Raw genomic sequence first — 13,880 nt, 5'->3', positions numbered from 1 at the left:
TATTTATCATCAACTATGTAGCAAACGGATCGCTTACATAAAGGACTATTCACTAAGATACTCGCATCAACTTGGGTTTTGGAGATGACAACATTCTTGTTTATAGTGGACAGCGCTCATTGGGATTTCGGTTAACACAAACAATGTTTATTTGAGCTTATGGAGGGATTAAGTCTAGTCTTTTTCAATCAATGAACCAAGTCGTGCATAAACTTTTCAGAGCAAGAATGATGGGCATTTATTTGATATGAGAGTGTGGGGGTTTACTGAAGATCAGGGCGCAATTCCAATACACGTTTTGTGGGATCTTGTTCAGATGTATTATGACGAGCGACCTTCTTGAGCAAGCCGGTAATGATTTCACGGTTCTTTTCATTCTTTTTGATTCTCTTGCGGAAGTGCATCAAGAACTCCTTGGTTGTCAACTTTTTGCCACGTAATGTCTGAATGACTTCATCCTCGGTAATCAAGCTATCATCGCCACCGCCAGGTGATGCAGCCGATGCAGGTGCAGGTGGTGCAGTAGTAGTGCTTTTGGGACGCTTTGTTTCTCCATGATCACCTTCATCCGATTTACGTTTCTTGACAGGTGCAGCACCAGGACTGATTTCGCGCATACGTTGATGTATTGGTGATGTGGCTCGTTGAGCAGGAGGAGGTGATGCCTTTCCTTGCTGTAACGATGGCGAACCAGGTCGACCAATGGGTCGTGATAATCCCTCCTTTTTGATTTTGGATGCATGACTCTTTTTGGCTGCTGCAGTCTTTGAAGATGGAGCAGGTCCCTTCTTCTTTGGAGGCACGAGCGTCTTTTTCTGTTGAGAGTTCTCCGCTTCTGATTTGGATTCTTCCTTTTCAGCATCAGATTCCATTTCCTCCTCCTAATGTACATGTTGGTGAAACGAAAGCGTAACCATCACATATGCAATACTTACACTGGATGCATATGGATCCTTATCTTCATCACTCTCATAGGCACCATTCTTCTCCAATGTGCGAACAAGCTTCCGGATTTGCTATACAATAACATCTAAGTACTTGGAAGTGCTTGTAAAAAGTCGACCTTTACCTTGCCCTCCGATGTTAATCGATTCGAATCATCATCCATTGTTTCCACAGCTTCTTCATCACCTCCTGGTGCATAACCCTTTGTTTCACGCTTCAATCGTTCCTATATAAATAAACATGCGAATTAGTACCCTATAGCATACCATGATAAAGTATTGCCTACCTTGCTTTCTCTCGTATCTTCATCCTCCATTTCATGTTCACCACCACCTTCCTCATCATCTTGGAAGACATCGTCGAAATCAAGATCATCGATATCTGAATCATGTCGATCACGACGTCCACTTCCTCCTCCTTCATCATCTGAGCCACCTCCAAATGATTCTCCATGATCTGTCTTTTTGAATCGAGATTTGGCTCCTTGACTACTTTGTGATTGCGTTTCAGCATCTGCCATGGCTTTGTTGCGGTCCAACATCATCCATCGACTTTGTTCACGCTTTTGAAGATTTTTCAACTAGTTTCCCAAGTCAATCATCGAAAACGAATTGCATATCATCTCGCTCGTTACTAACCTGTTCTTCAGCCTCCTCCAATGTAAATGTTGCCACATTACGCTTTTGTTGAAACTTGTACCACCGATCGACAGGCACCACCTTAAAGTCATTGCCCTAATCCATCGTCATGTAAGAGTGAAAGGATCGTTGGATGATTTCAAATGTCTACGTACCGATACAACAAAGAACACATAATCAGATCGTTGACTTCCTTCATAAGATCCTGTGTAGCTGTTTTGGCCATCATAATCTTCGAGAATCCATGGCTTGTGTTCTTGTTCCTTGAGCTCTCGTGCATCCTCCTTTGCCAAATAAATCTGCTTTGTACGCTTCTTGAATAACATTTGTTTGTTGCGAGTAGCGCCACCAAGAGGTGCAATCAAAGAGGTATCGGCACCTGTCTTGGGTCCATGCTGCTGCTGGTGTTGTTGTTGCTGTTGTGAAGAAGAGCCTGCTGCATCCTGACTACTTCCTGCTGCACTATTGCTGCTGCTGCCTTGACTGGCATTCGGCGTACCGTTGCCGCCATTTGCCATTCGATGCATACGTCCAAACCCATGATTGTTGTTGTCTTTACGTTGTAGTTTGACGGGTCGTGCAAAGGTGTTGAAATCCACAGGCTTATTCGTCTTAAAGTCCATGACGTGGTGCTTTCCTCGCTTTTTGCAAGACATTAGCTGAAAGTCATTGTATGGAATGTTGATGGGTTGTTGTTGCTGACGAGGAGGTGGTGGTCGTCTTTGTATTAACCTCGGTGGGAGAGCACCGGCATGCTGGGTATTGGGTGATCGAGCTGCTCCTGCTCGCCTTGAATGCGACGTGTTGTAAATTGACATTACGTGCGGTGATAGTGAACAAGAACAAGAAGTGACGGAGCTGCGACACCCGTTGATTGCGCTCAAAAAGGATTCAACAGCAGCCTGCTTGCTGACTCTTTAAACCATCCACCTTATCCCTTTGATAAATATACTGTTTAAATTGATAGTGTAGGAGGCTTGATTATGTATGAGATACCCACTGCTGATGAGTACTTGTTTGCTACCAAATAATAAAGCTTCCTGTTGCCAATTACGCCTATCCCAAAGCATTCCATCTACAAGTGTAAAAGCCAGAGAACTTTCCAATAACCAATGTCCCATGCAATTGTATCACATGCTCATTTGCAAGTTTTCAATAACACCAGAGATCCTCCAAAGAAAGAAAAAGAAAGGTACATGTGTCTAGAGAGGGAGCATACATGTCACGTGACTACACATGCCATTATCCATTGCTTGAAATAGAGTTGACAAAAGCAAACAGAAGCCTGAAGCATAAGATTTGTTCATCTTCTTTCGACTATGAATGGCTATAGAGCCATTGCTTGTAACTGAACTTGGCTATATAAATGTGTTTGCTACATGCTGATGACCAAATCAAAATCCCCACTCGTTATCGGCTCCATTGGTGTTTCATATCCCGGCTATGATCCGAAAACTGTATTCATGCAATGAGATGCTTTTACAGGATCACACGCCATCACCCATAGTAGACATGTAACTTCCTATGAAAGACAAGAAATAACGCGTGAGAGAAACGAGAGGTTACCATTTCATGTTCCCATACACACACGCACACACCACAACAACAGCCCACGCACCCTGAATAAATGTTGGTAATAGCGTGGGGAAACAATCCAGATCAAAGTTTGGCGGGAAGCGTCGGCAAGTTTTCTTTTTATGCTTCTCAACGGAGGTTAAGGGGGTGCTGGTGTGTGGGAATCCTCAGCACATTTACATCAGCAATCTACCTATATGAACTTATGTATCACACCGACGCTAATACTACTACTACTACTATAACCACCACCACGGTGTGTATGTTAATCGTAGCAAGTGAATGGTACTTGCAAAAGTGAATGAAAGGACATCAATTGGTGGTCAAAAAAAACATGACGTGTTGTTGCTATGCTACGTTATGAATCATGTTGTCAAGGCTACCATATCACGTAGATGATTGCGTTATCTTGCGCTGTCATGATGCTGGGTAGAAACAAACAACGAGAGTGGTGCATTGGGTTCGTGGCGGTGGACCAATGAAGGCCTGGTGTAACCGCCTATATAAATTCCATTTTTCTTTGACTACAGCGGCAGCGATTGTATTATACGGGTTTGCATGTTGTAGAATCTATGCGTGTGTGAACTCAAAGACGCATACGTACATAGGTCACCAGGGTACTAAATGGTAAGCGTGTTTGGGAATCTTTTCCGCACACAGCTTTGTCAGCACATGAGATAATTTATACCTACCGCATATATCATGATATCATAGGAACAGTTTGTGGAACCGGTAAAAGTCTGAATTGTATCACGCTAGCCCCATCCATTATTCATTCATCACCCATGGCATACGTACACACATACACACACATTGAAGTATATCGGAAACAATTACATCATCGCATGCATGCCAGTAGGAGTCTCTTCAAGAGAACCAGGCAAGTGTAAATGTGCGGATGGATATATTGGAGTATTAAAAGAGAGGGTGAAAGGATAGTAGTGAGTATAAATTATAGGCTAATAAAAACGAATGTACATGGGGTATGATTTGATGATGATGGTAAATATCTCTAGAGTTGCAATGGCAGGGACAAATGACGCTTAGGCTCGAGTAAAGATTGACGTAGGTTCTTGCGATGACCTTCCCATTCAAGTTCAATTTCTTCATCCACCTCATCCAAAGCGGATCCAAGCACCACACGCACTTGCTCTGCAAGCGATGTGAATGCTGTCAAAGGTTCCTCCTCGATAGTTGCAGGGTGGATGTTGTTGCCCTTGGCCATTAGATACGAGGATGATGTTATAGCAGTGGTATCGGTGTGAGCAGGTGGCGTAGGTGGTTGATGAAAAGACTCATCCGAAGATGAGGAATAACGTGGTTGATGATCATTGTCATCAACACTACCCGATGTAAGGGAGTCAAAAGATAAGACGCTGAAACTTTTACGGCTGCCATTGCTGCTCAGCAGACTCGAAAATCGTTGACGCATACGACGTGTTGATGGAGAAGAAGAAGCATCAGTGGATGGAGATGGGATTGCGTTACTCCAACGTCTGGTGTTGGGAGCTGCTTTTGGAGATGAAGGTGAAGGTGGCAATCCATGAGTGTTGGTATCGACCGAAAGAGAAGCCCGCTTCTTTGAGGCAGCCGATTGGAAAAAAGTGGCAAAAGGCATAGATGATATGATGCGTAGGTTGCAAGTGGTATATACAGTGCTGGGTAAAGATGTGTGTGTGAAAAAGAAGAAAGAAAGCAAGAAAAGGCGGATGACAGGCAATAAATAATGGTGGATTGTGTGTGCGTGTGTGTGGAAAAATGAACGCAAAACGTGCAAAGGCACGTTCCACCAACTTCACTTGCCGCCCTTCCGAGATAGCACCGCGATGTTGCACATTACCTGCCTTGTTGTTTGTAACTTTCTATTCTTTGTAGAAGACAAGAGTGCTCGGCTGTAGCGTTACGGTACACAATAAGGGGTCCACTCTACTTGCATCATTCGTCACCCTTTGATGAAACGTCTAAAGTGTATGTGCTGTTCACATGAAACGTACATTAAGATGCGGATGAATTACCACACCGTGATGTCTGAGCATCATTAAAAAGTGTTCCCGAGACGGGCCGCATTATCCGCACTTGACAAAGACACCTTTGTTTTTTTCCTTGTTTTGAGTTTTGGGTGGGCGTTGATTGTGTGTCTCATTTCTAAAACGCTTTGTTCTCCTCCCGGATTTCGTTCCGTCGGCTTAATCGGGAGAACAACACATACAACAATGAATGATGCGCATAAATGAATCAAAACAACAGGTGTGTGCGTGCGTACGTACACTTGCAAAGATAAAAGATGAGATCAAGAACTTGATTGTGCATATGCAGTTTTGGTCAGCTCACACACATACACCCGCTTTGTCGCATGACCTTCGAAAGAGAAAATTCATATCGCCCAGGGTACCCTGGCTTAGATCGTTGGACTGGGAGCGCCACAATCATCATCCACGCAATGTGCATATTACAAATCTCTCAACAAAAGTGATGAGGAATGAAGTGTAATGGGCGTGTTCGGCCATAAGCTGCAAAAAAGGAGATGCGTGTCAACTTGCCGTTGTTGGCATGGATACCGAGGAGGATGCTTTAGATTTTTATCGGGCCGTCAGTTTTGCCCTCCATCACTTTGCCATACAACCACAACATGCCAATTCAATTCAATTACACTCTTCTCATCCACACCAACAACCCATATGATGAACTATTTGTGATGGTTGCCGCTGGCACATGTCATTTACATCATGATCATCGTCATCCAGGAGCACAAGGACATCATCATTTGTTGTAGGACACCTTAAACTCAATTGCCACTCTCACCTGATGATGATCACCAATGTTAAAGTAAATAGTTGTAGCATTGTTTATTATGCCATGTAATGGATACAACGTTGTCATGCAACAGCGAGGTGGATATAGGAAAAGGTGGTGGGATAACGTACTCCGCCATGAGATGAGCCAATGGCTTAGATGAAGGCAGCTGCAGACACCTCTGCCGCTCGTCTCCAGGCTGCGCTCTCACTCCAATACACACATTCACAATGAAGTTGGTCAGGTAACAAAGATGCTCTTTTTCCCTATCCTCATCGCTTTCCCCTCGTCCATTCCACCTTTCAACAATCGTCTTGACCGGTTGCTCTTTCGAATGCGTTGTTTACACCTTGTGAATATCCAACACGCGTCAATTGATCGCAACCATCGCATACCACGATCCAGCTATATTTCCTTGTTCCCTTGTCCATGCGTCAGTGCACATGTTAACTGTGGATACGTTGTAGGTTTTTGATGAAGTTGAACAATGAAACGGTGAGCGTTGAGTTGAAGAACGGCACAGTTGTCCATGGCACTATCACTGGTAACTATGCAGCATCATCAAGGCTATGACATTGTATGCTCATTTGTACATGTTAGGTGTTGATATGAGCATGAACACGCATTTGAAAACGGTGAAGATGACTGTAAAGAATCGTGATCCCACCAGCTTGGATTCGCTTAGCATTCGAGGCAACAATATCCGATGTGTGATTTTGCCCGACAGCTTACCACTCGATACATTGTTGATTGATGATACACCCAAAGCAAAGGCTAAAAAGAAGGAAGGCAAGTTGAGAGGGATTGGTGATCATCTCGATGTAGTGATGAAAGCTGACCTTGTGTTTTTCATCCATATTTACAGGACCAGCAGGACGAGGACGTGGTCGTGGTGGCCCTGTTCGAGGACGTGGTCGTGGTAGAGGAAGACGTTAATGATGGATACGGCAATAAACAACCTGACAAGATTTCTCAATTGGGAGCAAAGGATGATATTATGGAACGCGTCAGCAAGGGGGTTGGGTCAAGGATGTATGTGTTGGATGAATCGCTCATTGTTTTGAGGAGTACCACAACATCAGTCAACAGGGATGGATGGATGGATGAATGAATGAACATTGTTGCACGATATCAAAGTTTTCATTGCCGTTACTCCTGGTGCATGAACAACAGGTTGGATGAATGATCGACAACAACAATAGATATCACGTTTACAAGGATCAAGAGGAAATAGGTCGTGTGTAAGGATCCGTATTATTACAACAATGAGCAGCCACCAACATCGACCTCCCGTTTTGTACAAATCTGGGCAATAACCTTGCGCTCTTTCTCATATGACACTGCTGCTATTCTCTCCAACCAATGCCTCCTATTTTCTTGCCATTATCAATACCACGAGCTATCATAAAACAGACATCAACCAAAACACATGTTTCATTTTTCGATTTAGCATGTTAATAAAGAGGAGAGAGAGGATGGGTGATCTTTATGGATGCAAAGAAGAAAACCAAAATCTATTATTGAAAACCTTCATGTGATATTTGCTCTCTGCCTACTACTTGAAAAGACAAAGATATGTAAGGGGTAGTGGTGGTGGTGGTGATGGAGAAGGGAAAAGAATACTCTTGCAAGAATGACTAAGAAGGAAAAAGATGGGCTTTGTACAAAAGAGAATAAATGTGGGATAAATGTATATGGGTCATTGTACTCTAGCCTGCTGAGCACGATCCATTGTTGGCAAAGGATAACGATTATAAGAACGCTTTGCAGTAATATGACCCTGCACTCGTTCGTGGCGACGCAATGCATCCATACGGGTGAATTTCTTGCCACACTGGGAGCAGTAACAAAAGGGGCGATTTTTCATGTGAATCGATTGATGTCGCGATAAATCATATGATCGACGAAACGTTTGTCCACAAACTCGGCCTGTGGCAGCATCAATGACATGTTCACAAAGAAATTGGCCTGGTCCTCGATTATGTTGGTGATGATTAGATGAGGATTGTGTTGTAGTAGATGGCTTGATAGAAGATGCTCTACGAGGTACAAGAGCAGGGGTATCACAAGAGGAGATGTTGGTGGTAGTGTTAGCAGCAACAGGGACTGATGAGGGTGGTGGAGATGATGCAGGAATCGAACAAGGTGTTTGCGGAGGTGAGCGGATGTGATCATGCAGCGGCGGTGATGTGAAAGAGCTTATGGCTGGTAACTTTACCACAGGCGATGGTGCTGATGATGATTGAGTTGCTGGTGATGGAGGAGCTGTAGAAGGACGACGAAAATCAAGCGGATGAATGATAGGCGGTGACTCGAACAAGGAGGGTCGGTGATGATACGAGAATGCTGTCGGTGCTGTTGGAGGAGAATATGGTTCAGGGAGCTTTCGTGTCACAAGATCGCCACCACCAGACATGACACGTTGTTTTTTGCTTTGATGTTTTTCATATTCATCATCATCGTCATCATCAAGCGAGATGCCTGAGTCCTTTCGAATAGCCTCGTGGTCGATGCTACTGCTACGGCTGCTAGGAAATGGAAATCGCATGTTGTCGTTATGACCAGGTGACCATCTAATTACGGTCGGCTTAATCAACGGCACTGGATCCGATGGTGCAACAGCTGCATGCGTTATATGGCGGTAGTGAGTAGACGTGCATGGTGTAACACATAAGGTCGTTAATAGTAGTTGCTTACCTGGTGGAGGAGTGGTTCGTCGAAAATAACTAGTTGGTGGTGACAAGGTGCGTGCTCGTTTATGCTGCAATACAAGCTCAAGATAATGGCGCTCGGACATGGTTTTTAATGCAACTTGCAGCGAATGATCGTCATGCAGAATCACGTTGCTGCAGCTGTTGTGATGTTGTTTGTGGCTGTCATCCACCGTAATAAGATAGTCATCGAGATCGAGATCCTGATTCTGCCAGATGATGCGTGTCAGCCGATGGTGCTGCATAAACAAAACCTACTATGCATTGCTTACCTGTTGGGAAGCGGCACGCCGCATCCGCTGTATGAGCTCAGCAAAACTTGGTGTTGTATTTTGGTATATGCACAGGTGTAAGGGAAAGCTGAATGACTTTCCTTCGACACGTACTCTATCGTTGCCACATACAAGTACTATAAGTATTGGTGAAGGCTATTCAACAAAGATGACATGAATGTGATTTACCTGAATCGGTAGATCGTTTTGTACATGATGATGATTAATAAAGACGAGCGATTAAATAAAATTAGATGGTTGTAATATAAAAGAGTGGGTGGGGTAAAAGAAGTGTGCAGATTAAGTGTAAAAATTTAAGATAGCACGGTGAATGGGGAAGGAAAAGGATGCAAGATTTGTGAGTAAGGGCGTGAATTTATATGTTTTGGTACCAGGGTCCGTTTGCTAGAGTCAAAATAAGTAAATGCAGGAAGGGGTGGCGAACCTATCATTACCAGCACCAGCATCTTTTCCTTACCATCTAGGCAAAGCGCACAGCACACAGCACATTCGCACTTCATCATACACACACACACACACACACACACACAACCCCCTCGCCCAATATGCCCCTCATTTGTTGACCCCCTAGGTGCCCCGTTGTGTTCTAAAAGCAGACTCAGACAATGGAGCAAAAAGTTGTTGATGCCCATCATGTCCAAAGACACCGTTATGAAAAAAGCAAATGGACAGCAAGCTTAAACCTCCCTTTGCATGTGGTCATGGCAAACGTGGATTCTCCTCCACTCAACCCCCACTCACACTCTACCTTGCTTTTTTGGGTCACAAAGGCTCCTATACTAATAAATGGATCTCTCGCTGCCTTACTGTGTTTGACTTGTCGCCACACCATCTTGCTATTGCCTGCATACCTCTCCTTGAGAAAGAGCTCCGTTTGCCTACAACTCATTCTCTTGTTTTTTATCGCACTCTTTGTTTGAGTCTCCCCACCAGCAGGGTTTTTACTCGATCCACTTTTTACCAAAGAGCAACCTAATGACCCTTTCTATACCTTTTACGGGTGTAAAAGACCCTTGGTAGGAAGCCATCATAATGTCTTAGCGGACACATCCTTATGCTATGTCATGCATAAAGTTGTGGCACAGCATTGACATACACACCAACAACTGCATCATCATGGTTACCGCCTCACGATGGAGATCAAATTACTTTGGGTGGCCGACAAAGCAGGTGATGATGGCTGGCTGGGGTTGGTTTAGCAACGATAGCTCCATTGCATAGCTTCTCAGATAAATGAGCATCCACATCACATGGAACCAATCGCCATATCGATTTCTGCTTATGATCCCTGACAACCAATCTAGTACTCACAATCATGCACTTTTTGTGTCACACCATCGCTCTCCACAAGCATACATATCTCTCTTGTCGTTGGTTACCATGATGGATTGACATCATCGTTATCAATGGGTGCGTATTCAAACCGTTACACATGCTACGCAATGTAATGGCCAACCAGCATGTTGATTACACCCACCACAAGTGACCAACTTTAGCTGATGAGACATTTACTATCACATAACCACTCTCCTTCTTGCACTCCCCCACTTTTCTCTATGACCCTTTCCCCTCGATGCTCCTTAATATTTAAAATGCGAGGGTGCTGTTGGGTTCGTGTATGATCTGCACGCTTGCACATACAGTTTCTGGATAATAATGAGGGTACTGAAAGCAAAATCTTATGTCTTCTCACACTTTATGCAGATCCATAAATCAAGAATTGGCGGATACATGATTGCCCCACTGCACCTTCATGAAACGCAATCATGTGGGCTTTTACTACCATCATTCACAACCACATCATTGTCGCTTTCCTTTTATATTACAACACCTATTCATATTTTTGCCTCATTACATGTGCTGATGATGTGGGATCGTGCACATTCTTTCATGGCTCTGTTGTTTCCAGGGAGCAATTGTGGTATTGAGGAGAGGTGGTTCTATTACGATTTTTGTATGCATCAATGCTGATGATGTATGTGTATATGCGTACGTATCCAGCACACACAGGTTGTATACCTTCTCCCCCCATCCTCTCACATACATCATCCAAACGTCAAAAAAGATGCGCTACAACTAGTGTTGCTTCTCCTTCGAATAAGCAGGCCATGTAATACGGGGTGTTGGAGCCGAGAACTGCTTCATGTAGGATATTTGTTATATTTAAAGCTATGGTGAAAAGGAGTAGTGCACTGGTATTGCCTCTTTTTTTGATGGTATAATAAGGGCAGGCACCTGCCTATCTTAAAGTTTACCATGACGCACGGGTTTTGTTTCCTGTAATACCAGGTGGCCCATTGTGCGTGTATCCATGACAACAATAACTCATCCCCATTAATGCTATTTGTTGTTTGGGACGTTGCTATGGTAATTGATGCCGATAATAAGTTTTGGAAATCATCGACCCCTACGATTACAACATAGAGCAGACAACAACTGAATCCATACAAAATGACGTCTTGAATTCATTTGACAAGTTGTGCAGAGGTGTACATAAAAAGGTGAATGTGGTGTCGTCGTAAACACGTGCTCCTCCTTCATATCTGTACAAGGTCCATCAATGTATTGCAGCCGCTCGGTCGTTTTCTTAATACGGGTTGTCTGTTCACTTGCCATTTACGTTTTCATGCAGGCGGTCACTTCCAATTTGGGAATTGCTTAAGGCATGAACACAGGCTTTGTTTCTAGGCCTTCGCTTTTTGCAAACGTGTACTGTATTCAAGTTCTATCATTAGCAATGACGTTGTTGGTGGCTTCAACCAATTACGACAATGGCATAAACCTTAACAATGATTGTTGGTAAATCGATTTCATGATGATCATTCAGCAGCAGCGGACAGCTATGGATAACCCGATCTCTCTCCTTTCCTTTCTCCTTTCCTTTTTTCAGATGCCTAAGTATCTTCCCGCACACTTATAAGCCTTCCTTCCTATAGAGCTCTTCAACAAACTTGTTGATCATCCTAATAACAGCTGACTCGAACAACTTGTGGCGTCATCAAATCATAGCCCAAGGCCCCTCTACCTTACTCTTGAATGTAATCATAGCATCATCTGAGAGCGGCTAGTGCACTGGCAACCATATGCTGTATAAAGAAAGGGAAATAAAGAAAAGGGGAGGTTCGTGCATCATTTAATCCAGCATTCACACCTTGTCATACCATCCATGGCATGCACGCCACATTTGAATTACCATTTGTACATCCGACAAAGGTCGTGCCCCCATTAAATGTTGGCAATTCACGCTCTCCTCAATGACCTAGACATGATGATTCTTGATTTAAGATATGGATCCTTGTCAAGGTGATGAAATTCAACATACGCTTAAGGGAGAGGGACATATACGGCATTCGTAGTATAGATATTACATACATAATGAATACAAGCATTGATCACCCCGCCGTATCATTAAAGTAGTGATCCTTGCAATCCACACGTTGTATGTATATGGTATAGGCCTGTTGTGATTGATAACTGAAAATGGATCCAGGAATACTATGTACTATTGCTAGGATTTATGGATAGCTGAAAAAAGCCATACGGTATTGGGTGGCGAAATGGGGGAAACACATGAAGCGTTTTAAAGTTTACGAAGGAGATTTGTGAAGTGGATGGGAGAATGGTGTCGATAATCTCTCGTGCTCGGGATGTAAACAAGGTTGAGATTGGAGAGCACGCCATAGTAATACTACGTGTGGCCAATTATGTCATTTGTTCATTCATGCATCTACAGAGGTCTTTTCTTAGCGATCGCCATCATTATATTAGCTATGCAATAACCACAGACGCCAAGTTTCAAAAATTCCTAATATGGATCAAACACAAGGGAGTATGACTACCCCTGCCTATAGTAGCTAAGGGATTATGGGGAATGGGTTTTTATGCAGCGTTTTGTAATCATCTCTTTTTGCCACGACGTTTGTGTATCTATGCAACTATTCGATGGAATTTCTTCGTATATCCCCAAAGTATCAAAATGAATCATGGATCACCTTATGCTCGGATTTATTACACAGCTTTGGCAATGGCAACCGTAAAAGAAGGAAAGAATCCATGATCCATCAACAGCATGTACCGCCACCACCACCATTATCATCATCAGCACAACAACAACGATCCAAAAGGAAACGCCACTCGGATGATCTACCGACGTATGAATATGCAGCAGGCGACCCAGTCATTGACATCCCAGCAACGCTGGTGAATAGCGATCCCTACTCAAATACACAAACAAGATGTTATCGAAGGCGAGGTGAACAGCGCGTTTGCCATGATACCACTTTCATGAGAAGAGAGTATCATTGTCTAGAACAATTACCACCCTATAGCTGTACCGTGTACAAGATGGGGTATGTCCGCATAAAGCAAGAATCTGGTGCGCGTGGAGAGAGGATTAAGCAATGCCCTTGGAGGTAAGTAGTTGTATTTATTCTTCATGCAAGACCACCATTGACATTATCTATACTATTAGAAAGCGATATTTAAGGCTATGGGGCACTGTGCTTTATGTATATAGAAGTAAAGCCGAATGCATCGACAATCGAACGCCGCCAATATTGACAGTATCTATGCAACGAGTGGATGCTGGCATGGCAACGGAGTACAAGAGGCGACCAAGAGTGCTACGTTTATGGATCCCTAATGGCGAGCAATTTCTACTAAGGTCGAATGATATCAAGGACATGGTTTCATGGATTGAGCATTTGCAGGCAGCAGCCAATATTAGCGTGGATCTTGATCATAGGCGGATGCCACGGTTTGTGACCATGATACGGCCTAATAACAACAGCAGTGGACATACATTTAATCTCGATCTTGGTCATGAGCAGCGTACGGTAGTTAGTATATGCCGTTCACGATGTTGAATAAAGATATCCCATACTTTGAAGTAAAGAAAAGGAATGTGTCAAATCGCTACTCCCTCG

The 13,880-nt window shown here is 43.6% G+C and overlaps 5 protein-coding genes across 5 annotated transcripts; 2 read left to right on the top strand and 3 right to left on the bottom strand.

The window, feature by feature from the left end:
- Positions 1-263: 263 nt before the first annotated feature.
- Positions 264-2,401, bottom strand: O0I10_006015 (uncharacterized protein; the record flags this gene model as incomplete). The annotated part of the gene is made up of 6 exons (XM_058486050.1): positions 264-881; positions 936-1,016; positions 1,070-1,171; positions 1,232-1,525; positions 1,584-1,679; positions 1,739-2,401. 6 exons carry the CDS (start codon positions 2,399-2,401, stop codon positions 264-266), a joined length of 1,854 nt encoding a protein of 617 aa, XP_058343245.1.
- A 1,769-nt stretch (positions 2,402-4,170) lies between these two features.
- On the bottom strand, positions 4,171-4,776 carry O0I10_006014 (uncharacterized protein; the record flags this gene model as incomplete). Its single annotated transcript, XM_058486049.1, has 1 exon — positions 4,171-4,776. The coding sequence occupies one exon, from the start codon at positions 4,774-4,776 to the stop codon at positions 4,171-4,173; it is 606 nt and encodes a 201-aa protein (XP_058343244.1).
- A 1,649-nt stretch (positions 4,777-6,425) lies between these two features.
- O0I10_006013 (small nuclear ribonucleoprotein Sm D1) lies at positions 6,426-6,887 on the top strand (the record flags this gene model as incomplete). The annotated part of the gene is made up of 3 exons (XM_058486048.1): positions 6,426-6,495; positions 6,552-6,740; positions 6,817-6,887. The coding sequence occupies 3 exons, from the start codon at positions 6,426-6,428 to the stop codon at positions 6,885-6,887; spliced, it is 330 nt and encodes a 109-aa protein (XP_058343243.1).
- A 763-nt stretch (positions 6,888-7,650) lies between these two features.
- On the bottom strand, positions 7,651-9,149 carry O0I10_006012 (uncharacterized protein; the record flags this gene model as incomplete). The annotated part of the gene is made up of 4 exons (XM_058486047.1): positions 7,651-8,573; positions 8,649-8,871; positions 8,935-9,049; positions 9,124-9,149. The coding sequence occupies 4 exons, from the start codon at positions 9,147-9,149 to the stop codon at positions 7,651-7,653; spliced, it is 1,287 nt and encodes a 428-aa protein (XP_058343242.1).
- A 3,748-nt stretch (positions 9,150-12,897) lies between these two features.
- On the top strand, positions 12,898-13,820 carry O0I10_006011 (uncharacterized protein; the record flags this gene model as incomplete). Its single annotated transcript, XM_058486046.1, has 2 exons — positions 12,898-13,367; positions 13,472-13,820. 2 exons carry the CDS (start codon positions 12,898-12,900, stop codon positions 13,818-13,820), a joined length of 819 nt encoding a protein of 272 aa, XP_058343241.1.
- Between the last annotated feature and the right edge of the window lie 60 nt (positions 13,821-13,880).

This window comes from Lichtheimia ornata, assembly GCF_029851405.1.
Source record: "Lichtheimia ornata isolate CBS 291.66 chromosome Unknown scaffold00025, whole genome shotgun sequence".
Classification (NCBI taxonomy): domain Eukaryota; kingdom Fungi; phylum Mucoromycota; class Mucoromycetes; order Mucorales; family Lichtheimiaceae; genus Lichtheimia; species Lichtheimia ornata.
Note: the sequence above shows the minus strand (reverse complement) of the source record. Positions and strands in the feature narration are given on the sequence as shown.